Below are 24803 nucleotides of genomic sequence, written 5' to 3'. Positions count from 1 at the left end.
TCAGCCAAAACTACCCATGCATGACATTCTCACCTGAAGCAGCCCGTAGCCCTCATCCTCTATGGTGCCCTTACAGGTGATATGAAGACGGGTGAGCTGTTTCTTTGAACTAAAGGTCAAAAACAATTTCATCAAAATACCAAGGGCAAAATAACCACCACTCACTAAAACATTCATTTACAAGTACTGTTAAACAACTGCATCATAAATAGAGGCAGGCTAGAAATGCTATAGTGAACTAGGAGTGGAAGGTTACAATCATGACTTAAGCAATTTGAAATACAACCATCTCAGCAGTAAGAGTTTTCTAATAAGCAAAATAAAGAGGCGGTTTGGCCTTGCCTGCACTGCCAGAGGAAGCAATTGCTCAAAGTGACTACACAGTGTCAAAGTTCATTTATCAAGCACAAAGCCAGTGATCTCTGTGAACTACTTTAAATGTCAGAGAGCCCTCTAGCTGTAGCACATTCAGAAATAAATGTGAGATTTATTTAATAGTAAATAAGTATAAAAATAATAAAATAAGAAGTCTTCATAAATAAATCCAACACCACCACTGTACCAAGAAATATAAATAAGGTACCTTTCCCATTTTGGAAAAACACTCAAGCTCTGTCTTGTGAATGTGACAAGGCCAGTGGGCACTGAAAATGTAAAAAACAGGACTATAATAAACATCAATTATACCGCTTTAAGAAAGTCTGAGTGTTAAGAGGATATTTGTAAGGTTTGGCAGGTCCAGACTTACTTGATTCAGTGACTCTTCTGAAATAGCACAGCAGAGTTTTGAGTTTCTCAATCTTGCGTAAGGAGGAACCTTCAAACAGTCTAGAGAATGATAAAGACACCCAAAAATGTTGATTAGGTACATACATTAGCAAAATCAATTCACACAATCTTTATGTTCACTTTCAGAGGATGTATTATCAACGCACTCATAAACGACCATTAGAGGGAGACGTTTAGTTCTCAAAGTCAATGTGACGTATATGAGCTCCAGCACCAACTTCTGCAGGTTAGTGCGTCATTCTTGGGAATACGTGAGCAGAAAGAGGCCTTCCGTGTGATCGAACTTTGCCGCTTCATCTCACAAAGTCCTATTTGCTCAGCACGCCTGCCTGTGATGGCCTCTCTGTCAGGACAACAATGATACGGACTCACGCCTGCGGGCTCAGCGCTGCACTCGTGTCCCATTTCACAAAAGACAACGCAGAGAGGAACACTTCTTCATTTCTCTAAAGACCATTCAAGAACTGCAGGCTTGCTTTTAAAAGTCCTAAATAGCAAAAGCCTTACAGAGATCAGCCGTGATGCCTCCCCCCACCCCAGCAAATGGCTTTCTCCATTTAGAATACTGCAGTCTTCAAGCTAACCATCTTCCACTTGCATTCATCCTTCCTCTTACTTGATGTAAATGGAATAAGCAGGGAAAAAAAGGGTGGAACAAATGAAATGACAGAGGAAGAACTGATGCACTAAAAGCCCTTTGGGAAGGAAGACAGAGTTATTGAAGCCTCCTAAATATATAGTCTCTTTGATGGTGGGCCTGATTTTATGTAATGTATCCCGGAAGGTAACCTGTTGTTGACAGAAAATAGCTGCTTTTTAGTAAGAAACTGATTGTTGACCTTTAATGTGAGAAATATGTGAGAAAATGTGATTTAATTCAACAAGACAAACACCTATTAAAGGATTTTATAAACCTGATTTCAATAACATGACAAGCTGGGAATTGCTAGGGTAAAATGAATTTTTTTTTTTTTTTATGAAATTCATATGCTAAACTGTTTTTCTACAGTACATGGCAGTAAATGTGTTTTGTGTCCAGGTCTAAAAACTTACAAACATTTTGGAGATTTGCCAATGTAAAAAAAAAAAAACCCTTGTTAATTATTTGGCTATTAGGTAAGAATTTTTAAATGTAGTGTTTATCACTAAATGGTAGCAACCTATATCATAGTGAGTCTTGCATGAAAATACTAATAACTAATCTAAATACTAAATCATTTTAATATGCTGATTTGGTGCTCATGTAACATCTCTTAATACATCAGCTGCTTAATACTTCTGTGGTATTAAGCGTGTATAAACGTGATACATTTTCAGGTTTCTTTGATAAATAGAAAGTTCAAAAGAACAGCATTTATTTGGTAAGGTAATCTTTTGTCTATTTTTGATCAATTTAATGCTTAAATCTTAGCAACCCCAAACTTTTGAAGGGTATTGTACATGATCAAGTATTTTCCCCCACAGTTGCCTATTGTAAGTCAAAAATGTTGAAGCAGTCAAATTTGAGCTGATAGCGGACATCTAGAATTATAACTGCTATATTCTTGACAAATGGACAGTTACGTAAAAACTGACACAGCCTAACCCATTCACACATAAATATAAATTCAATAAATGCAGTCGATGTGCTACACAATGTAAGTCTCACATAACCAAAGGTGACAAACATAGCAACAGAAGCCAATTTGGCAGCTCCTAAGCAAGATATAATCAATCTGAATCCTTACAAGAAACAATGACAGTTGCTCGGATCTGTATTCATAGTTTCACATGTGTACCACAGGAAAGCTTGCTTTGATGTGCACATTTTGAAACTAAAGTAAATATATCTTCAGCAAGCCTATATGTTATTTCCCAGAGGGCAGACAAATCATTCTAATATGCTGATTTGGTGCTCATGTAACATCTATTAGTATTATCAATGTTAAAAACAGTTGTGCTACTGAATACTTTTGAGGTATTAAACGTGTATAAAAATGTGATACATTTTCAGGATTCTTTGATAAAGTTCAAAAGAACAACTTTTATTTGGTAAGGAACATTTTTGATTAATTTAATGCTTAAATCTTAGCGACCCCCAAACTTTTGAATGGTACTGTTTGTGATCAAGGATTTTCCCCCACAGTAACCTATTGTAAGTCAAAAATGTTAAATTAGTCCAATTTAAGTTGATAGTGGACATCCAGAATTATAACTGATTTCTTCTTGACAAAAGGACAGTTAAGTAAACTGACACAGGTTTACCCCATTCACACATAAATGTAATTCAATAAATGCAGTCGATGTACAACACAATGTAAATCTCACATAATCGAAGGTGACGAACATGGCAACAGATGTCAATTTGGCGGCTCCTAATCAATCTGAATCTTTACAAGAAACAATGACAGCTGTTCGGATCTCACTGGTGGATCTGTATTCATAGTTTTGCAGGTGTACTGCTGGAAAGCTTGCTTTGATGTGCACATTTTGAAACTAAAGTAAATATATCTTCAGCAAGCCTATATGTTATTTCCCAGAGGGCAGACTTTGACAGCTCTGCCAAACAAGCAATCTCTAAATTGCCTGGTGCTTGATAGCAGCACTGCTCAAGCCAATGAGTAAACTGATGGACAGTCACTCAATTAAAGTGGGCTACACCGTAACGATCCACATGTCTGGATGCTCTGCGGTCTTGCTGAAACTTGTTTTCTGCAGCATGGCTGAAGTCACGGCCCACAACGTCCTAAATAGTACTACTTAAAAAAATAAAATAAACGCAATACAATGTTACTTTTTTGTTAGCATATGATGCTCGCACACAGTCTGTACCTCTGTGTTCACCTGAATGACCAATTAGGTTTAATGCTGATATCGCTCAGACTTTCATTATCTAGAGCACTTTAACTATGTCCAGCAGGGAAGAAAAAGGCAGAAACAAGGCAACGGCTGCAAATGTAAGCCAAATGTATTACAGCTTCTCTGTATCTCTAGGAGTTTGTATAAGTACTTGAAGTGCCTGGGGAATCAATAGCCATCTCAGCATGACAGAGTAAAACTGAGGGCTGCTATGTTTTTCTGCAAGTGTGCAGCATGACGAACCACAAGCAGTTTTCTTAAAGAGTTTTTAAAGGATGGGCTTTGACTTGCATGAAAACAACTTCATTAAAGCAGAGACAACCTACGACAGGCATTTTTACAGGACAAGTGCTCTTACTAAAGACATATTAAAGATGAAGTGTCTAATTTCTGCACCTCAACTATCATCAAATTAAATGATGAATGTTTTCAAACAGGTTTCCTGATCACTTTCCTGAACATTAGGAATGTAACGATTCACCGCGAGCCTCTTGAAAATCGATATAAATATGTGACGATTCAAATCGGTTGAGATGTTAAACGAATCACAATACATTTGGGGGTGGGAGTTTATATGAATATATCACTGAGGGGAACTGACTGTCTTTAGAAAGGTTTAGCTGTGCTGATTTAAATCTAGCGGTTCTTTTGTGCTTGTGTCGCAAGTTCAGTGACGCAGGTAGTGACGCAGGTATTCGCTCCGGCCAATCCGTGATCAGCAGAGTTTACACGTCATGTTTTGGTAACGGTACGGTTCACTTGGAACCCCAACCGAAGTGGTACTAAAAAAAGTACCAGGTACCAGGTACTGTACCCAGTGGAAAATCCCCCAAAAGTGAACCGTACCGAGCCGTACCGTGCCGTACCATGCAGTGGAAAGGCGCAAAAAGTCCTTTTAAGAGGTATTCTAAAGTCTTTGGTATAATTCAAATTAAAGCAGCGTTCATAAGCGCTGCGCTGCTTTGTTTACAGTGGTAACCAAGGAAACGCTGTATCGCTGTTGTTCCATGAGCACCACCTGCTGTCAGAGAGTGAATCTGCATCTCATTCAGAGTGTTGCATTTAGTGCAGGGGTAGGCAATGTCGGTCCTGGAGTGCCGATGTCCTGCAGAGTTTAGCTCTAACCCTAATCAAACACACCTGAACAAGCTAATTAAAGTCTTCAGGATTACTACGGCTACAGGCAGGTGAGGTTTTTTTCAGGGTTGGATCTAAACTCTGCAGGACATCGGCACTCCAGGACCTAAAGTCTTTGGTATAATTCAAATTAAAGCAGCGTTCATAAGCGCTGCGCTGCTTTGTTTACAGTGGTAACCAAGGAAACGCTGTATCGCTGTTGTTCCATGAGCACCACCTGCTGTCAGAGAGTGAATCTGCATCTCATTCAGAGCTTCTGCTCTCTGTTTCGTGCAGATGTTTTATGTAATATAGTTTCAAAAAACTAAAGTCAAAGCATTCTGTTTTTGTTTTAAAATTTCAAATTATGCAATCTAATTTAGATTTAAAAAACTGCTCATGCTGCATGTATTCAGCATCTTTGTTTGGATTGTGATTCAAATGCAGTGATTGCCTCTAATTTTGAATGGAAAGAGCACAGGTAGCCTTTGTTTATATGAAGAGATTTATTTTGTCTTATTTATTTGATTAGATTTAGGGTTTGTTTTAAAATTTAAATTTAGTTTTGTTATTTGACATATTTCTGTTTCACAAAGAAACGTGCAGCATTTTGTCCAAGCAATAATAAAAGGACACATTTTTTGTCTTAAATCTAATTTTGTTTAGAAAATCGAATCGTGAAATCAGTATCGTGAATCGAATCGTGAGTTGAGTGAATCGTAACATTCCTACTGAACATTCATTTTTAATTAGTTGAACAAACAAGATTTGTCAAATTCATGTCATTATTTGACAAACACAGTGACACAGTATTAATATTTTTTGTATGAATGGCTAACTAACAGTCACTATATTTTGCTATGAATCTCTCAATGACAGGGAGCCATATATAATAGGCTTTTCTATACACATACAGTGCTTAACAAATTTATTAGACCACCACCGAATGTTTGTGCCACAGCTGCCCTAAACTAACAGTACTGGTGATTACCAAAACTATTCTTTTATGTTTCTGTAATGTTAATTTACACCAGTATGTGTAAGCTCTTTAGTAACAGCAGTGTTTACAATGCTAAAATATAATTATTGTTGGGATTTGATGGATTTAAAGATAGATCACACAAAAGTTTAATCAAAAGCAAGTCCTTGGGAACAACCATGAACTATTTGAGTCAATAACAACATAGACTGTGGAAAAGTACATAAAGACAATGCCAGCAAGAATGCAAGCTGTTAAACAAGTTTTTGACAGAATCCTTTGACAGAATATATTTGTGTTTTCTCTTTATTATGACGGTTGGTCTTATAAATGTAAGCACTGTACATTATATATATATTTTTTATTTTTTTTTCCACTATCATGTGAATCTCTCAGTGACAGGGTGCTGTACATAAAAGGCTTTTCTAAATATCTGGCCATATGACAAAAACTATGCACATTGCACAGTTAACTAGATTAAGACAGCACTGTCAACGATATGTACACTTCGATATACTGCTGTTGAATACCAACAACATCTCCATGTAGTGAGATGAGCTCTGGCTGTAGGGGGATCCTGCTCATCAGAGGAAGACATCTGAGTAGGCACGAAGACAGACGAGAGATGGATGGCCACGCACTTCACATCAGTCTCTCTAGCATCTCATTCATTTGTTTTAATCAGCCCGTAAAGGCTTGATTTAAGTACTGTACCACATGAGTGGCTTTGTTGTAGAGCTGCAATTTAAGTGAGGAGAGAAACTCCTACACATTGTCTCCTCTACACACTGTAGAACGACAAAGACTAAATCCATCAAACCAAACAGCAGCAAACTAGCAGTTGTAAAGTCAACAGATACCAAAATTATCATTTTTTTTTAATATTAGCCACATCACTGCAGTATTGAAACTCTAAAATATAAAATATGGCAAAGATTGTGTTAACAGATTTCCAACGTGATTGTGGTACAAAACATCATCGCCCACTTATTGGTGATTCAATATTAAAACATTTAATGATGGAAAAGTTAGAACAGTGCAACTGTTCATTGTAAATGAAAATCTCATTGTGGATTTGTGAATGTGGAGGAGTGTAATTTTGATAAAGAGGAACCTTCACTAAATTTGATACTTGAGGCCTCCCCATGCCACATTAACATGCCAAAATCCATTGTAAATGTAATAGAAACAGACTAATGGGAAGTTAAATTAAATCATGTCGTGCCTTACCTCACAGCCTACACATAAACCCTAATTTGGATGGAAATCTAAAACCTCAGACAATCAATAACTAAAAAATATGTAACAGGTCTCCAGAGCGACGCCAGAGAAGGGGAGACAGTACCTGTAAAAATTGATCTCAGGGTAGTTGGCATACTCGGACCTGCGCGAGTTGCGTCTGGGAAATGTACAGAAGAAGGCATTGGCAAGAAGGCAGGCAATTTGTTCCTGTGACATGGTCAAGGACTGATTCATCCTTGACTTAAGCAGTGGGATTGGCTGTAGAAGAGGAGAGAGAGGCAAAGATAATTATTTTAGCAATTGACCAAACAGGGAGACAGAATTACATTAAGCAAATGGCCAGCAGTAATTAAGGTGCCCTGCTGTATCCCACCATCAGCCAGCAGCATTTACACTGAGCGTCATCCATCTCTGCTGATCGGACTTAAAGACTATTAAGGGCAGTATAGATGACTAATCAACGCAAACATTAATAAAATACATGTGAATAAAGAGTGCATCTGAGCAAGAAGAGATTATCCGTTTTAAGGGCAAAAACAAAAGTCCTGAAATCTGTGCAAGATCTTACATAAACAGTGATTCAATGGCTGAGTAAAAACTAGCTTACTGAATGGGACATGGCCTTGTCTTGCCTAAATGTATTCATTTTAAAGCTGAAGTGTTTATTTTCTCAATGTTAAAAAATGCTTTAATCGATTCTAGCTTAATATGCAATATGTCCCTCTATCAAACATTTCTAAATTGTACTTCAGAATCTTTCAAATAAAGAATGTAAAATAGATAAATAAAAACACACCCCCGCTGGAAAAAAAAAACACAAACAAAAAAACAGCTCAAACCAGCTGGTTGGCTGGTCTTAGCTGGTTTAAGTTGGAAGTAGCTGGTTTTAGCTGGTCTCCCAGTCTGGCCAATTTGGTTTCAGCTGGTCAGTCAGCTGGTCTTCCAGCCTGACCAGCTAAAGAAGTGGTCAATACCCCTCTAAAACCAGCCTTTAAACCAGCTATGACCAGGCTGGAAGACCAGTTAAAACCAGCCAACCAGCTTAGGCTGGTTTTAGCCATTTTTTTCAGCAGGGAAATAAAAAGATAAAATGAGGTTTAACATAGAAGTACATTTGTGAAAACTTAAAGCATTAAATTAGGACGCATTTAAGAACATTTCCCTCAACAGTATTGTTCTGATGTCAGAAATTAGGCTGATGGACGTCTACCATTGGCTTCCATTAGTTCAGGTGCTAATGAGGGCGTTGTGCTCATGTGGAAGTGTCCTTCACTAGCCACTTCTCAACCCGCGGCCCGTCACGAATTCAAATGCAGCCCATCATGCTGAACACAATTTTAAAAAATAACTTTCAGTTTTACAATTCATTTTAGTTTTTACATTAATTTAAAAATGTACTAAACAAATATAAGCTATAATGTTTTTGTTATATAAAATAATTTAGTTTTTCATATATTATTTTCAGACATGAGCAGACCTCACGTAATTAACGTTATGCATTTAACGAACACTTACAAGCGCGCACTTTGGCAGAATTCAATTCAAATAGTCATCAGCAGCCATTAGTTTGGTAAAATTGAGCATCAGAATGGACACATTTGTTATTAAGAGAGAAAAACGAAATGTGGAAAATGCCAGCGAAGGAACGCATACAAACAAGAGTAGTCGCAGCAGTGAAGGTAAGAGAGTGCTGGACTTTCGCAATCAACTTTCGGTTTGCCCCGCCACTCACTTGAAGATGTTCAGGCTAGAGCCCTGCACGGGCCTCAAATATAGGCCCTAGCCCGGCCGTGTCCGACAGCTTATCAGAATTACCGGCCCGAGCCCGTCTTTTTTTCCCCCTTCTCCCAAAACAGCTTATACTACTGTTTCAGCTATATTAAAATAGTTCAGTTTTGTATGTAATGGCAAAGTGATTATATTTCATTTAGTTTTTTATTAAGTTAATTTAGAAAAACGTTTGGAGCATTTTTTTGTTCGTTAAATGTACGTTTTTGTTTTTTAAAGTACACTCTAAAAAATGCTGATAAATATATCTATAGAAAGCTTTAAATTACTACTTAACGAAATAAAACAAATCAAAAACAAAAACTCTTTAATTATAATCATAATCCGTAAAGTTGCACTTCTCTCTAAAGGTGCGTCTAATGAAAAGGTGGCGAGTCAGGATCGACAACTTCATCCTTGCGACACCGACTCAGAAAACACTAGTTTATTAGTAAATAATTCAAATACCTCCTTACTATTTCCCCCTGACACTTTCATGGTAATTACTTTTGCCGGTGCTTTGCGGCAAGCTTAAGGCTATTGCGCGCATTTGAACGCAGATCTCTTCAGCTGCGCTGACGGCACACATGCTGCTGCTGCTGCTGGACACTAAACATTGTCGAGCCGCTCTTGACAACCCAATCTCATGAAAGTGCGTATAAATAGTACGCCAAATGAAAACGAAAACTCGTGGTATTGATACGCAAAAATGGACTTTGGCGTGTATATGCTACGCGATGGGTAGGTTTAGGGTTGTGGGGTAGATGCGTATCATATGTACGCGAAAACTGTGTATCATATGCATGCCAACAAATTTCATATCATATGCACGCGAAAACCGCGTATTATATGCACGCCAAACAGATGCGTATCATATGCACGCCCCAAAATCCATTTTTGCGGATTTTGCCTGAACTAACACAGGCTACATTTGTGAACGCACATTTTCTGCAATGTCGCGCGTCTTACAGACTGCAACTTACAATCGCAACTTCATTGTGCTGTTACTCCTTTCGAGCCGAATTTCACAAAATTGGTCAGCTCCCGACAGCATCAGGTGTTTTATTAATGGCGAGTATAATTATTTATTTATTTATTTCAATGAATGTAATCGATTAGATATCATAATATTTAGGCTATAATAGGCTATTATAAATCTGGTTGGTTTGTATTGGTGACATAATATGTAAATGATATGCGTGCGGCCCGTGAGACTTGCACTTGGACCATAGTGCAGCCCAGTGGAAAAAAAGGTTGAGAACCACTGGTCCAAGCCAATGTGAAGGACAACATATGATTTTGTGTAGCCTTACCTGGGTGCAAATCTTGGGTGTATTCAAAACCAGTTTCATCATCTTTGGCAATGTGACGTTAAAAAGATGCTGCACTTCATCATTTTCCATACCCTGCAAGAGAGAGATTAAATGTGTTTGATAGCTATAGCTGATTTGAATTAACAAACAAATAAAGAAACAGGTCTGTTCACACTTTAAATGTACACAACCATTTAAACTGGTTTAGGGTCTGTAGGATTGTTTAATGTTTTTGAAAGAAGTCTCTTATGCACACTAAGGCTGCATTTATTTCATCTAAACAGTAATATTGCAAAATATTATTACAATTTAAAATAACGGTTTTGTATTTTAATATATTTTAAGAGGTAATTCATTTCTGTGTTGGCAAAGCTGAATTTTCAGCAGCCATTACTCCATTTCACATGATCCTTCAGAAATCATTCTAATTTGTTGATTTGCTCAAGAAACATTTCTAAATATTGTCAATGTCAAAAACAGTTGAAACCATGATTCTTTCAGAATTCTTTGATGAATATAACGTAAATAGTTTATTTTAAAGAAATCATTTGTAACAACTTAAAAGTATTTCTTGTCATTTTTGATCAATGTATCCTTTTTGAACAAAAGTATTAATTTCTTTAAAAATACAAATAAAAAAAAAACAAGTCACATCTTACTGACCCCAAACTTTTGAACAGTAGTGTATATTTGTTTATTAAACTGTTGTGACAAAAAAAAAAAAATCTTATGAATGCCTTCAGTGACGTGACACCTCTGCTCAGAGAATGAATCATACTGTTGTTGACTATTGCCAATTAAAGATTGACAACATTACCATGTTATGTCCTCAATCTAATAAGAAAGAAAAAAAACAAATGTCAACTGTCTGGTACAAAATATAATAAATAATGAAGCTTTTTCAGCATGGGTTTCTCTGCTCCTGGGGCTTTTTTCCTAAAACACAATTTAATGGAAAACAACTGTCAGAAAAAGGAGCCATATTGTTGAATAAGACACTTGAACCCAGCTGTCGACTTGTCACAGAGAGTGTGTCATGTGTCAGGAGAAAAAAAAAAAGATGTCATATGCTGTCAGGATGACATCAATAGGTGAACAAAAATTATTTGCATCCTGGGCTGCTGGCTTTCAGCAACAAAAACAGGTTGCTTTCAACTTTTGCAAACCACATAGAAGCTCAGAGCGCACTGGATAAACACATAAGTGCAATATTAACCATATTAGTGGAGTTCCTATGGGCAATCCCAGCAATCATTTTATCTCTCTTTTGCCTGGAGCATCCAAACAGCTTGATTCAGGGAGTTAATAAATAAAACCACTCGGTTTGTCAGTGTAGTAAGAAAAAAACTCACTCATATCCGAAAAGGCAGTAACAAAGCTTGATCTATCACAAAGAGGTTACAGAAGCGTAATTTTGTGATATTAGCGGAGCTCCCACTGGTGAATGACATCACAGAGCTGGAAATAAAGACAAAGCCCTCTGTGAACTTTTCATCTCGGTTAAAATACGGCTAAGCAACATCACCGTAGATCTCGGTTCAGTCAAACTGCACTGCTTTGTGATTATCAATCTGAAGCTGAGGGTGTCAAAACAGCACACGCTGGCTCAGCAACCTTGTATGCTTTCAGGAAAAATAAATATGCTACTGTTTTATCATCACACAGATTTACAACACACTTATTTACAAATATATTGGCTGCACGCTCAGTCACGGGCCCATTTCATCAAGGTTACTGGGCTTGCTTTGCTGATTAAATGGGATTCCTAGAACAGATGCAAATGGTTTGAGGAAGGAGAGGCGGTGCGGGGCTCTTCTGGACGGGAAGCCTCGCCTGACAATTTAACCAAGGAGCATTTATACACCCGCAAAGGAGGCCTGACTAAATGCTGTCACAAGTAATGACCTGCTTGACATCGTAAAGTGCTCCTCTGGGTCTAATGAGTGAGGAGAGCTGACAGGCCGGATGGGCCTGAGCTGAGTTTGCAGGAGTTAGACCTCACTAAATCAAATGGCCTCCTTCATTCACCCTCATCCTGCCCAACCAGAACCTGTTAGATAACATACTACAATCTCTATCCAATCCAACCAATAAAAATTCAAAGGCCGGACGAAGTCATTATTTTCTTATTTTTTGATTTGTGAGTATATGAAAGGAAAATAAATATCAGATTTTTCTTGGTGATGCTAAATTATGTGTACATGACATATTATGCTTAGTATTTTACACAGCTTTTTCTGGGCTTTAAAGGGATAGTTCACCTTCAAAAATTTAAATTTTCATTTACACACCCTCATGTTGCTCCAAACCTGTTTTTAATTCTGCAGAACACAAAAATAAATGTAATCCCCGTGTCCAAAAAAAAAAAAAAAAAAAATGAAATGAATTAAATTAAATGGGCAGTTAAAAGTATTCCTCACTTGCAAAATCAACCAGTTCCATTCATTGCGTATCAGTATGCTTACACAAACACTGTGTTAGCTGCAGGGAATCCCGCTATTCTGAGACACTGAAATAAGATTGTGTAGGCGAAGGCGTTTATGGAGGGCTAGTTGCTTGAAGTGGAGTTCTGTGCACTGAGCCAGCAGTGTGAATTTATCAGAGCCCACTGCTCTGACACTTTCATTTCAAGGTAGGGCTGAGGCTCAACTACAATTTATGACAAGACGGGTCCTAATTTGTATTTTGCTTCTTTCCATAGCCATTACACCTCTGTTGTCAATCAAAATCTAAGCAGCCGCTCAGCTTTGTGACAATTATTGGAGTCCCGCGGTAACAGACACAATTTTAAGACACCAGAGAGCCATTCTATTTGCACATCTGACGATATAGCGTTACAGCACGGGGAAATACAGAATAACACTTGGGTATAAATGTAGCTACAGAATGCATGCGATCTATTCAGATGACAACTATATTGCGAATTATTTTGTTATTCTTGAGATTAGGGCTGGACGATATAGCTAAAAAATGTATCAACGATATAATGTTTCATATCGTTCGGTATCGATAATTATTGACATTTTTTATAACCTTTTTTAAAACAAAGACCAATAGAAAAAAAATGTTTACATTTAACCAGACTAACAAAACATTAAACTACAACGTCACTTACATCATCATCACCGCATCTCGTGCTCCACTGATGACGCTCCATGACGCACATCTAATATTGGATTGTACTATTTTTGCATTCAAATGCAAATGTTTATTTTAAATTCGACTAATATTCATTCTTTACTCACAATCTCCTAATCACAGGCTGGCACAGCCCTCATGTTCGTGTTTGTTGTCTGCATCACTCATAGCACGTGACTATATCTTGCACTATATCGAACATTTTTTATATCGTTATCGAAAAAGGTGTACCGTCGATAAATATCGATACAGTTTTATCGCCCAGGCCTACTTGAGATTGAATCAAACTGAGAAATAATTGGAGTAATATTTGAAACTCGTGCAGAATATTCTTAAAACATCTTTGTTTCACAACAAATTGCTTAAACTATGTCCATTCTTGTTTTTTATATCGTTATCGAAGAAGGTGTACCGTCGATAAATATCGATACAGTTTTATCGCCCAGGCCTACTTGAGATTGAATCAAACTGAGAAATAATTGGAGTAATATTTGAAACTCGTGCAGAATATTCTTAAAACATCTTTGTTTCACAACAAATTGCTTAAACTATGTCCATTCTTGTCTTTAAATGTTATTTAAAAGCTGACAAAAACTGTTGTAATGCTCTTCTTGTTGGGGTTTCATTATCAATGTTTAAATCATAACCAATAGATTTAAATAATCATACTCATCATTACACAAGTCTCCAATAACACAAACATCCTCCTGAAATCTGCCTAGATGGACAGATAATTCAGCCCACACGAATAAAACCACTTTACTTCCCAGAGGAAACAGCTTTCAGATAGTAGCATTTGTCACCCCGTGAGTCACACAGACAGTTACCCTAAACAAACACACTGATGCCATCATGCCAGGCTTGTGAAGTTTTAGTCTAGCACTCACAAACAGCAATATTGTATCTAACTAATGCATAACTTCTGGAAACATGTAAACTGAATTAATTTCAGTGACTTCCTCTGATATTTCCAAGGTTTCCACGACCATGCAATTAAAAGATGCATTTAAATCACAATAACTGTACATTTTATGTTTCTATATCGATAATTTCATATCTTAAACATTTGAAATGATACATTTAAAAATTAAATTCTAAATTTTTAACCTATAATATACAATGACAAAGGTTAAAGGCCTGTTCACACCAAGGATAATAACTATAACGATACTTTTAGAAATCGTTCTAAATTTAAGAGTCCACAGCACAACTATAAAGTTAATGGAATAGAGGAAGGATATTGTTAGAATTTCTGCTTTAGAAGCTCGAGCATTTAAATCCACAGAAAACTGCAGTACGCACTTCTAATAAACAGAACGTTATCGTGCGATAGTGTGGACACAAATATAGTTATCATTACAGTTATCTTTATAGTTATCGTTCTTGGTGTGAATAAGCCTTAAGCCTGCACTGATGCTTCATTTCATTCACACAGAACCAACGCAGAGAGTGAGAGCTGCCACATTTTCAGTATGGCCTGTATGCTGCATTGCGTAAAGATGGCTTTATTTTTTGGTGTGGTCTTTTTGCCCTATATTCTGCTGTAAAAAACATTTTGACTGACATTCATAGCGCAAGCACACATTTGACATGCACGATTCAGTTACTTACAGTTATTAACTGACCGCTGTTCAGTGATGTTTTATTTAATCTCTTAAATTGAAAATCAACTGCCAACTCTCCAGGCTGACATACTAGTGCCCTCTGTTGATGATACAGGGAAATAAGACAGCTGCCTTAAAAGCATTTAAATATTTATGCACATAATGGCACTATATCACAAAAGTCTACATAGTACCATAATATTGAATAATATTCTAGACATTTTAGAAAAAATGCACTGGTACAGATTCATAAAAAACATTTGGCATACTTAATTACAGCTGAAAGAATGCGAATAACACTAAAATGTGTGTTGGCAGTGTGTACAAACACTGCCATGGAAACTACATGGAAACTACATTTAAATGAAAACAAAAAGATAACAAGATTATGTTCTTAATCACGACAGCATCTCATCAGCGAGGTCGGGCCTTAGGTTTGATGCATGATCACCAAAAGAGTACAGTAATAAAATGATTATGGCAAAAACAGATAGATGGAAAAACACTGAGGAACGCGAAGATGCATCTGCCTGAGGCAAAGAGCAGAGGCACAGCTCAAGCTCTTAAGTAGGGTTGGGTACCGAAACCCGGTACCAATATGGCACCGGTACCTATGTAACCGGTATGTACTAGAACCGAATCAGAACTCAGATTTCGGTGCCTCATTTCGGTGCCATGCCTGAGCGATCGATTTAAATATTTCCTCCGGTTCTCCGAAACGGACGTAAGAAGCATCATCACTGGCACCGCACGTGAAAAATAATTTCCCGACTGAGAAAATGCACGTGAACTCAAGTCGGAAAGCTCTAATAATACAAATCCAACACATCTTTGTAGTAACGAGAGTGCCCATGTTGTTTTCACATTCCGACTTAAAAGCACAACTCGGGAAATGAGAGCATCCGAGGAGAGCGTCAATGCAGTAATTACACGTGCTCTGATGGCAGCAGGTAGCCTTCCGTTAACTAAGCTAAACATGCTTAAAGGGGTCATATGATGCGATTTCAATTTTTCCTTTCTCTTTGGAGTGTTACGAGCTCTTGGTGCATAAAGAAGATCTGTAAAGTTGCAAAGACTAAAGTCTCAAATCCAAAGAGATATTCTTTATCTGACTCCTGCAGCTCTTGTTGGATGCAGGGTTGCCAAGTCCGCGTTTTTTCCACAGAATTGGGCTACTTTTAAACTGGGTTGATTTTCCCAAGTGGGTTAAAGGTTTGAAATATTGCATAAATTACATTTGACTGAAATGCTTGTATTGAAACATTTTGCATTCTACCTATGATAAAACTTTCATGGACTTCTACATTAACTGTTCCCTCCTGGTGGAATGACCTGCCCAGCTCAATCCAAGCAGCTGAGTCCTTAATATTTTCAAGAAATGGCTGAAAACACATCTCTTTCATATTCATTTGACCCTCTAACTCTAGCACTCTCTTTTCTAATGCTACTTCTAATTTTATCTGCTTGTTTTTTTTTTTTTATTAAAAAACTTGATCCTCTAACATTTGCACTCTCTAGTCTATTTCTATTCTAACTACTTGTTTTATTTATAAAGAAAAAAGAGCCTCTAACACTAGCATTCTCTATTCTTTCTCTATTCTTTAATAAGTATCGGTTCAGGCACCGGAACCGTTTTAAAAGTATCGATTTGGCACCGGTATCGAAAAAAACCCAAACGATACCCAACCCTACTCCTAAGTGGTCAGTTTAAGGAGCTGGTCCACTCAAGCATGCTTCATTAGAACACGGTGCACTTTGCTAATGGCTTTGATTGGCTCCCTCATAGATTTAATGGCTGTGGTTAATTAAATTTGATACAGCTATAAAAAGTCACAGACAGCTATTGATTTACACAGGTCTGAGATTATTCTATCAAAACATCTTAAGCATGGAGGGGACGTTCTGATGCCTGGGCTGAAGCCATAGCTATAAGAATAGCACTGTAATACAGAAATGACGTTTGACTATTAATCTAAGATACAGCGTAGTTCAAAGTCTGCCATTTACTGAACCCTGGAGAAAGACTGCACACACAGAACTAAAGGCGGTTAAAGATTTTCTTGTAACCCAATGACTATCAGTGCATCCAAAATTGCATACTGTCTGAGTAGGTACTACATTTGAATTTCAATTTACTCCGCAACTGTTAAAAAGTATGTTTTATATAGTATATTATATACTTCACTGCCATTCATAAATCCTCTTCCTTGGCCTCATAGTATAGTAAAGTGTCCATAGAATGCGCACTTCAGAATTCAAGCGGAAGTAGGTCATCTGGGTACTGCTACTGTTTTTCAAATACTATGAATTCGGACATACTACTCGCCTTGCATTCTGTTTTTCGCATACAATATATAGTAGGGAAGTAGGCGATTTCGGACGCAGCGTATGTGTTCTCTGTAAAGGGAGAATTAGTACCATTGCCAAACCAGTGACTGTACAAGTATGAAATGTACTGTCACTTTGGATAAGAAAGTGTTGGCAAAATGATGAAGATCCACATAATCCTATGCCTCAAAAGCATCCTCACTTATGAGTCACGTAACAATGATATAGCGTAATGAAACCGATGCCTGGTGGGTAACAGGTATTATCAGGCCACTGTCTGACAATTTATTCTCCACCTAATACAGTTGCACCCAGTGGTCAAATTGGGCCAGTAATCACCAGTAACAGAAATTGAGGTGCGGTGATATTAGCAAAATTTAGTCCATTATCTATTGTCAGTAGTGTAGGAATGTATGAACCACAGCTCACACAGAAGTCACATTCAAACAGTAGCTTCCAGTAAATGTGAACTGTTATATAGGAGCACTCAATAGCACAGAATAGGAGCACTCAACCTCAAGCGTTCTTAAGTCATCTCCCTATCAGAGCCATCATCAAGACCATGGCCCATCTGTTGAGTATGTTTATTTGCAGTAAACAGGACCCTCATCTCCCTGGCCTTCCTCTGCCAGCTGCTGCTCGTTATGCTGTGTGCCCTGTGTGCCTATGCTCTGTCTTAATTGACTACTGCTGGATGCAAAGAGATCCCCAGGGATGAGGTAGCAGAAGGGGCAGACGTGGACTGCTTGGTGCGTATCCACTAGGAGGCTAACCTGCTTCTTCTCTCTGACTGAAGAGTGTAATGCCTTTAGTGTGCCAGTAAATTCAAACCAGTCAGACTAAACAATGATGGAACATTTTTAGTATCATGGGGCCTTCTGGTCCCAACTGTGACACACCACAAGAAATCAGACTTTAGGACGCTCACTTCATTAACGCCACAACATTAGAGCTTTCATTTTATGGCAGCTGCGGTTATTATATAGATTGTAGATAAAGTGAAATGTAACCAACTGGGGCCACTTAACATTGTCTTAAGTAAAATGGTTTATTCTAGCATTGGCAAAGAATCCAATTAAACTGGTTTCTTCATTTTTCACTAAATTCGGTTTTACTGTGCAAGCATTACTCATTATTTGTGTATGTACAGTTTGTTTAAACTCTTTAGTGCTTTGTGTAAGTTGTAGACTTAATTTATTACTTTCTGATTTCATTTCCACTAATGATGACACTATCAAATGCAAATCAACCATCTGCGTGCACATTATTTGGAGTGCTTTGAACTACATCCAGATGGGGAAAGTTAAATGCTTTGTACATTAACGCATGATATCGACTCAAATCCAATGGACAATTGGACAGCAAGCTATCTTTGGTCATCTCTATTTTACACAAAAGAAAACATGCAATCTGTGTCATTTTTACTGAAGAAAAAAAAAAAAAAAAGTATTTCTTACCTCAGTGCAGAGATAGTTCAAAGCTGTGAAGTCCCATCTTTTAGCATGTACTTTGTTGTAACTCAATATTGCATCCTGTAAGATTTTGAAGGTTAAAAACATTTTGTTTTCTTTTTTAAATATTAAAACAATTAACAATTAATTTTTTAGATGCCTTTCATATCTAAGACCATGTAAACCACTGAACCACATCCAAATAAGTAAATAATTCCATTTGGTAAATCTGTAACATTTATGAGATAACTAAAACCATGCAAAGAAACGGATGCCTCACATCTTGGAGCAATTCTGCCACCCTCTGGTGGGATTCATCTCATACTCATTTAGCACAACTCTTATGTTTACACATTATACTTACACATGTTGACATTCAACAGTTCATTTCATAAACACAGTGACCAAGAGAGCTCAACGCGCTGCAACTTAAGAAGACATGCAAATAGAAAAACACAACCAAATACAGAAACGCACTGCAAATAGCAAAGACCACAACGGAAATGTTTCAAGGGGACCCCAATAACCCTTACGAAAATTAACCATGGTTTTATTATAGTAAAAGTATAGTAAACTTTTTTTTGGCATATTGATTACCATTTGTATAACCACAGTTGTACAAATACAATGGTTAAACTATGGTTAATGTAGCAAAACCATGGTTAATTTGTAGTTACCATGGTTTAACTATAGTAACCATGTTTTTTTTAATAGTAAAACCGTGGTTAATTTGTAGTTACCATGGTTTAACTATAGTAACCATGTTTTTTTTAATAGTAAAACCGTGGTTAATTTGTAGTTACCATGGTTTAACTATAGTAACCATGTTTTTTTAAAAATAGTAAAACCATGGGTAATTTTTGTAGGGCAAGTTGTGAAAATTATCTAGCCAGCTTACATAATGTTTCACAGTTACAGTAATTGTGTATTTAATCAGCTTATTTAGCCTAATAATATCCAAAAAAGCTAAGGAATCATATGATCAGGATGTAAAAAAAAATAAAAAATACACAAAAATCTCACCTTTCAGAGCAGACATGGATAAACATGTCACTTCGTCACTTGTTGCAGTTCCTTTAAAAATTCCATTGTGGTCTGTGCGTATTTACAGTGCATTTCTTTATTTACAGTGCATTTCTGTATTTGCAGTGCATTTCTCTATTTGCAGTGCATTTCTCTATTTGCAGTGCATTTCTCTATTTGCAGAGCGTTTCTGTATTTGGTTGTGTTAAGAGTATTTGCAGCGCGGTTCTGCATTTGGTTGTGTTAAGAGTATTTACAGAACGTGTTGTCAAACTGATGGAGATGTTTTCTTAATTTGTTTGTGTTTTTTCTGTTTGCATGTGTTTTTACATTTGCAGCGTGTTGAGCTCTCTTGGCCACCTTACATAAAGTCCTCAAAAAACCAAAACTTACCTTAATATCAAGTGAACTTTTGCATTCTCCTTCCAAAGCTGTACGAATCAACTCCCATCGACTTTGCACTACACTTACATCCTGAAAAAAGACACCATACACACATAATTTGAAGATTCGAATAATGGCTGTGGAAAATTCTGCTTTGCCATAACAGGAATCAATTAAATTTTATAACGAAGTTATTTTAAATTCTAATAATATTTCACAATATTCAACAACAGTTTTGAACGGTGCTGTTTGATGTAATTATGTCAAACAACCACTTCATATTGAGCCTAATAAATAGTATCAGCTATTCAGTCCACTCTCGTAAATATTGCAAAGTCTGTATAATTTAAACGGCAATGCATTTTTTTTGTGAGACTATTCTACATGGCACCGATTAACCTATAAGATGACATTACCTCATTCTCCACAGGAAACTGGTTCTTTTCTGAACAAGGCATCTTTACAGTCATATCATCCCAGGAATCTCTGTATTTGCTCGGATATGGATGAGGGACTTGACCTTCTTTGAGCAGGTCTGTCTATAAACCAGAGCAGGGAGAGACTCTAGGTATTTACCAATTCATTTGACTTTTGAATCAATACAAAAATTATGTTATCAGGTCAGTATGTCATTCTGAAATTTTAAAGGATAACAATGTTTTTTTGTTTTCTTTATTGGTTGCCTGAAAACAATCAATTTAAAAAATAAAGCCTGATACAGACTCAAATGCTTGTGATGTAAAATATGAAGTAAAAACTATTTTCTGCAGGGACAATTTAAGTACTATCCATCCACTTTAGTTCAAATACTTTCAATGAAACATCAAAACATTGAGTTCTATGTTGTGCAGGCAAAGCGTAGAGCTGCTTGGACATCCACAGCAGCATTAGACTCAAACTGACAGGAAGCCCTTAGGCGCTGACTGAGAACATCACAGTGTCGCTGCGGAGTGCTGTGGAGAGCGTGGCTTACCCTGATGAGTACTTTGTGATTGTCTGTTGCCCTGAGGTGTGGCAGGGACTGTCCACACTGAGGCATTCTTCTAAGCTCCTCTATTTTGGTCCCGAGCCATTCCTGTTCTTTCTGCTCAGCTGCCACTTGCTCACTGGAGAGACGGAACAAATTATGTTATTTGCATTATTATAATCCATTGCATAATTATATAATATTATTGCATTATTATCACTTTTTGAGCAGTAAGTCAGCATACTAGAATAATTTCTGAAGGATCATGTGACACTAAATACTGGACTAATGGCTACTGAAAAGTATAATTACAGGAATAAATTACATTTTAAAATCTATTAAAATAAAAAATTTATATTTAACAATATTACTGTTTTTACTGTATTTTTTATTTAAATCAAATGCAACCTTGGTGAGCATAAGTGACTTATCTTTAGCAAATCTCAAAACTAATATCCATTTTTCATATTGTCGTGACATCTAAATTCACTTGTATCAATTAAAACAACTGATTTTCATTTTTAGTGTTTTTAATTATCTATTTCAACAAAATAGTATGGAATTTCAGTCGGCCCGTTTTATAAATAATTATCAGTAATAGCCCAACTTTTAATATCAGTGCATCTGAGTAGTGTTTGATAGTGTGGTAAAACCATTTTCTACAGCAATATTTCCAAAAACAACAATACCTTTCTGAAGAAGACGCCTGTGTCTGGTTACTATCAGGTTCATTCTGAACAACATTTTCAGGAACAAAAGTATCAGCATCAGTGTTTTGCCCCTCTGTGTCATCTGTTTCCATGGGTGTCACTTCAGGTTCGTCTGTGATGTTGTCTACAGCTTCTGAACTGGGGATTGGGGGTTTTGGCTCCACCATTGGGCCAACACTCGAATGGGGCTCTTGCAAGTCGGGGCAGACAGAAGAGTTGCTGGACAGAGACTCTTCGCATGCTGGACTCGCTGGTCTCATATCCACATCTATGCTTGATGTGTCATTTGTATTTCCAGACAAATTGAGGTTTGTCCCTGACATCTCTGTAGACATGCAAGTCATCTTGCCCAGCTTGGAATCTGGTGAATTTGATTCAAATGCCTTTTCTCCATTGCTTGCCTCCATTTGAATGTTTGCATCAACATCAGGAGTTTCTCTATAAGTGATGCCCTTTGTGTCCTTGTCACAGTTCGGCAAACAGGGCAGCGTCTGGTCCACTGGATCATCATTCTGCTCCTTATGTTTTCTTGTTGATTCACAAAGATTATCATTATCTTTCATGACTGCCTGACTGCTTTTCTTGACTTCAAAGGTCTCATGAAGATCACATCCAGACATGTCATCGTCATCCCCATGGCTGATATGATTAAAAAAAAAAAAACGAGCTTACGTTTTTTTAACCCATAAAAAAAATTAATAAATAAATAACTTACCTATTCATATCTGTATTAGAAGTATCCATGTTCATCATAAGCACACTCCCTGCCACACTAGTTGCTGTAAACGGAAAAATTAAACTTAGAACTGAAAATAAATGTTATAGTTAGTCATATCTGCAACTGATAAGCCAGAGTAATGAAAGGATTGCTGCAAAACGAGAAAGCTAACATTTCATCTCGAAAATTATTTATTTTAGAAACGCTCTCACTGTCGACATACACACACACACACACACTTATATTTATCTCTACTGAGGGTCCCTGGCTGAGAATCTGGGTGGGGGTCCTGTTGAAAACGCCTGATCTTAAAGATTATATTGTTATTACATATATTATATACTATTAACCGCTAGATCAGTGTTGATGACACCGTGCATTGGTTTAGACATGAAATATGGATAGATAACGTTCCTAATCAGCAAGTTTATGTTGTTGTTGTTAATGGCTAGGCTAGCTGAGTAATAACAAAAGGCAGGTCAGAGTTTGCTTGGATTTTAAGGCTAATATAGCATCCTGGAAAGTAAAATTCATGAGTGCATCTTTCAAATCCATATATTTATTGTCAGATTTAGAATGGGTATTAGAATAACTCTAATAAAAGCTAATATAACTTACATATTTAGCCGAAGCCTTCAAATATCAATAAAAATTAACCGCATACATTTTGAATACACTATAGGTTTCCGGCATTATTACTGCTAGAAAAACAACAATACTCCTTCAGTACTTCACGCTAATATTTGTATATTAGACAGGCTGCTTTACTGTCAGTCTGTTCGCTTTTATCACGGATCAAATAATCATACTTACTCTCTTTTTCTGCTTTGTCTTCGTATCGCTGTGAAGCTCACACACATATTCGAGCTCTTTTCCAGCAGACGGGAAAACTACACCTATTTATGCAAAGGTTTGCTGCTTATATTTACCACAGTATCAAAGACAACAAGAACACCGTGGAATAGAATTAAACAACAGAAATAACACCTGGTGGAGGCATCTTCTTCTTCTTCTGATGTTTATTGGCGGTTTTGGCAAACCAACTTAAAGGTGCTTTACCGCCACCTATTGATCTGGAGTGTGGAGTGAACAGATTTGGTAGAGAGAAGGATATATATTATCACAAATCGACTTTATTTTCAATGCCACTTTTTGTTGCCTACTATCCTTACAATATAGGATTAGTCTTCCATCTCTCAACTTCTTGACACTTTCTATTGATCCTATCGTTTCCTTAATTACTTTAGACAGCTTCAGCGGATTTATTATCTTAAAAGACTCATCCACAAACTTCATCATTACCTTGAACTCCTCTTTCTTTCCTCTTATCGGATGATTTTCATTTCCACTGTCAGTTTCAGATGTATTACTCCAGATTTTCTTTCTTTTCCGATTTTCTACTAAACTCCACTCATTATTCCCGTTCCCTCCTTCTTCATCCACGCCAAACATTTCATCCTCCATTTCCGGATCCCTTCCGGCCTTTACGTCACTACCTACCATGCACACTCCAGTCACAGATCAGCTGTTGCCAAAACCAACCACCAGCGCTCTGCGGAGGCATCTTCTTCTTCTTCTCTTAGTTAATGGCGGATTGCAAACGAGTGTGTAACACATGTCATAAGTGTACACAAATTCTGCTCATTAATCCTGTATCATTAAGGAATTTAAATAATGCTTTCCTGGTTGTCCTTATCCCCCCTCCCTCTCCTTCTGTTCCCAGTATCCCCATCAGACTCCACTCCCGCCCTGCCTCCTGAACCCTATTGAAACACCCGTCTTTCCACCTCATATATTATACAGTGTAATATGACATTCTCAGCATTTTCTTTAACCCCACAGTTATCACAATTCTCATTATTCCTTTTCTGGTGGAGGCATCAGTTCTGGGTCGTAAAGTTGGCTGCTGATTGGATGGACCCTTTTCACGTGATTGAAAGAAAGCCACTGGCTGTGTTCGAAATGCCATACTATCATACTACTCTTACTATTTCTGCAGTATCCAGTATGTATGCTGTGCATAGTATGCAAATTTTCTGTATGCAGGTAATACCCGGATGACCTACTATATTCACCAGAATCTGCTAAATATAACTCAAGTACACTGAAATCAGTACAGAAGCTGTTCGGAATGGCATACTACCATACTATATTGCAGTATGCTGTGTGTATACTGTGAATAGTATGTGAATTTTCTGTATGCATGGAATGCCCGGATTACCTGCTACATTGGCTGAAATTTGATGTATGCATCTGAAGACGCTGCATGGGATACTGTTTCCCAGAACGCAATGCGCTCCATGTGACGTTTCATCTTCAAACGCGTGAGTGAACTGGAGGTGGGGAATAGTAATTATAAATGTAACACTTGTATTTGTACGTATATACATACTACAAACTATCGCTGTGTATCTAAAAACAGTATCGTTAGTAGGA

General features: G+C 37.3%; 1 protein-coding gene across 5 annotated transcripts in view; it reads right to left on the bottom strand.

Annotated features, from left to right (window-relative positions):
• The window catches only part of LOC107673942 (poly(ADP-ribose) glycohydrolase-like), a 39332-nt gene extending 15492 nt beyond the window's left edge, over window positions 1–23840 (bottom strand). Inside the window, exons 1-12 of one of the 5 annotated variants that reach the window (XM_016467787.1) lie at window positions 23670–23840; window positions 22365–22428; window positions 21629–22288; window positions 20946–21078; window positions 20389–20511; window positions 19982–20062; window positions 18572–18646; window positions 10045–10137; window positions 7068–7222; window positions 749–828; window positions 584–644; window positions 34–109 (exon numbers count right to left, since the gene is read on the bottom strand). In XM_016467787.1, coding sequence (XP_016323273.1) covers window positions 34–109; window positions 584–644; window positions 749–828; window positions 7068–7222; window positions 10045–10137; window positions 18572–18646; window positions 19982–20062; window positions 20389–20511; window positions 20946–21078; window positions 21629–22288; window positions 22365–22402 — 1575 coding nt within the window. In that variant the 5' untranslated portion in view covers window positions 22403–22428; window positions 23670–23840. Of the gene's footprint in view, window positions 1–33; window positions 110–583; window positions 645–748; window positions 829–7067; window positions 7223–10044; window positions 10138–18571; window positions 18647–19981; window positions 20063–20388; window positions 20512–20945; window positions 21079–21628; window positions 22289–22364; window positions 22429–23176; window positions 23373–23669 lie in introns of those variants that run through there. The other 4 variants (XM_016467785.1, XM_016467786.1, XM_016467788.1 and 1 more) reach the window with 4 other exon arrangements.
• Between the last annotated feature and the right edge of the window lie 963 nt (window positions 23841–24803).

This window comes from Sinocyclocheilus anshuiensis, unplaced genomic scaffold, assembly GCF_001515605.1.
Source record: "Sinocyclocheilus anshuiensis isolate Anshui unplaced genomic scaffold, SAMN03320099.WGS_v1.1 scaffold292, whole genome shotgun sequence".
Classification (NCBI taxonomy): domain Eukaryota; kingdom Metazoa; phylum Chordata; class Actinopteri; order Cypriniformes; family Cyprinidae; genus Sinocyclocheilus; species Sinocyclocheilus anshuiensis.
The sequence above is the reverse complement of the archived record's forward strand: the minus strand, read 5'-3'. Positions and strand labels throughout refer to the sequence as shown.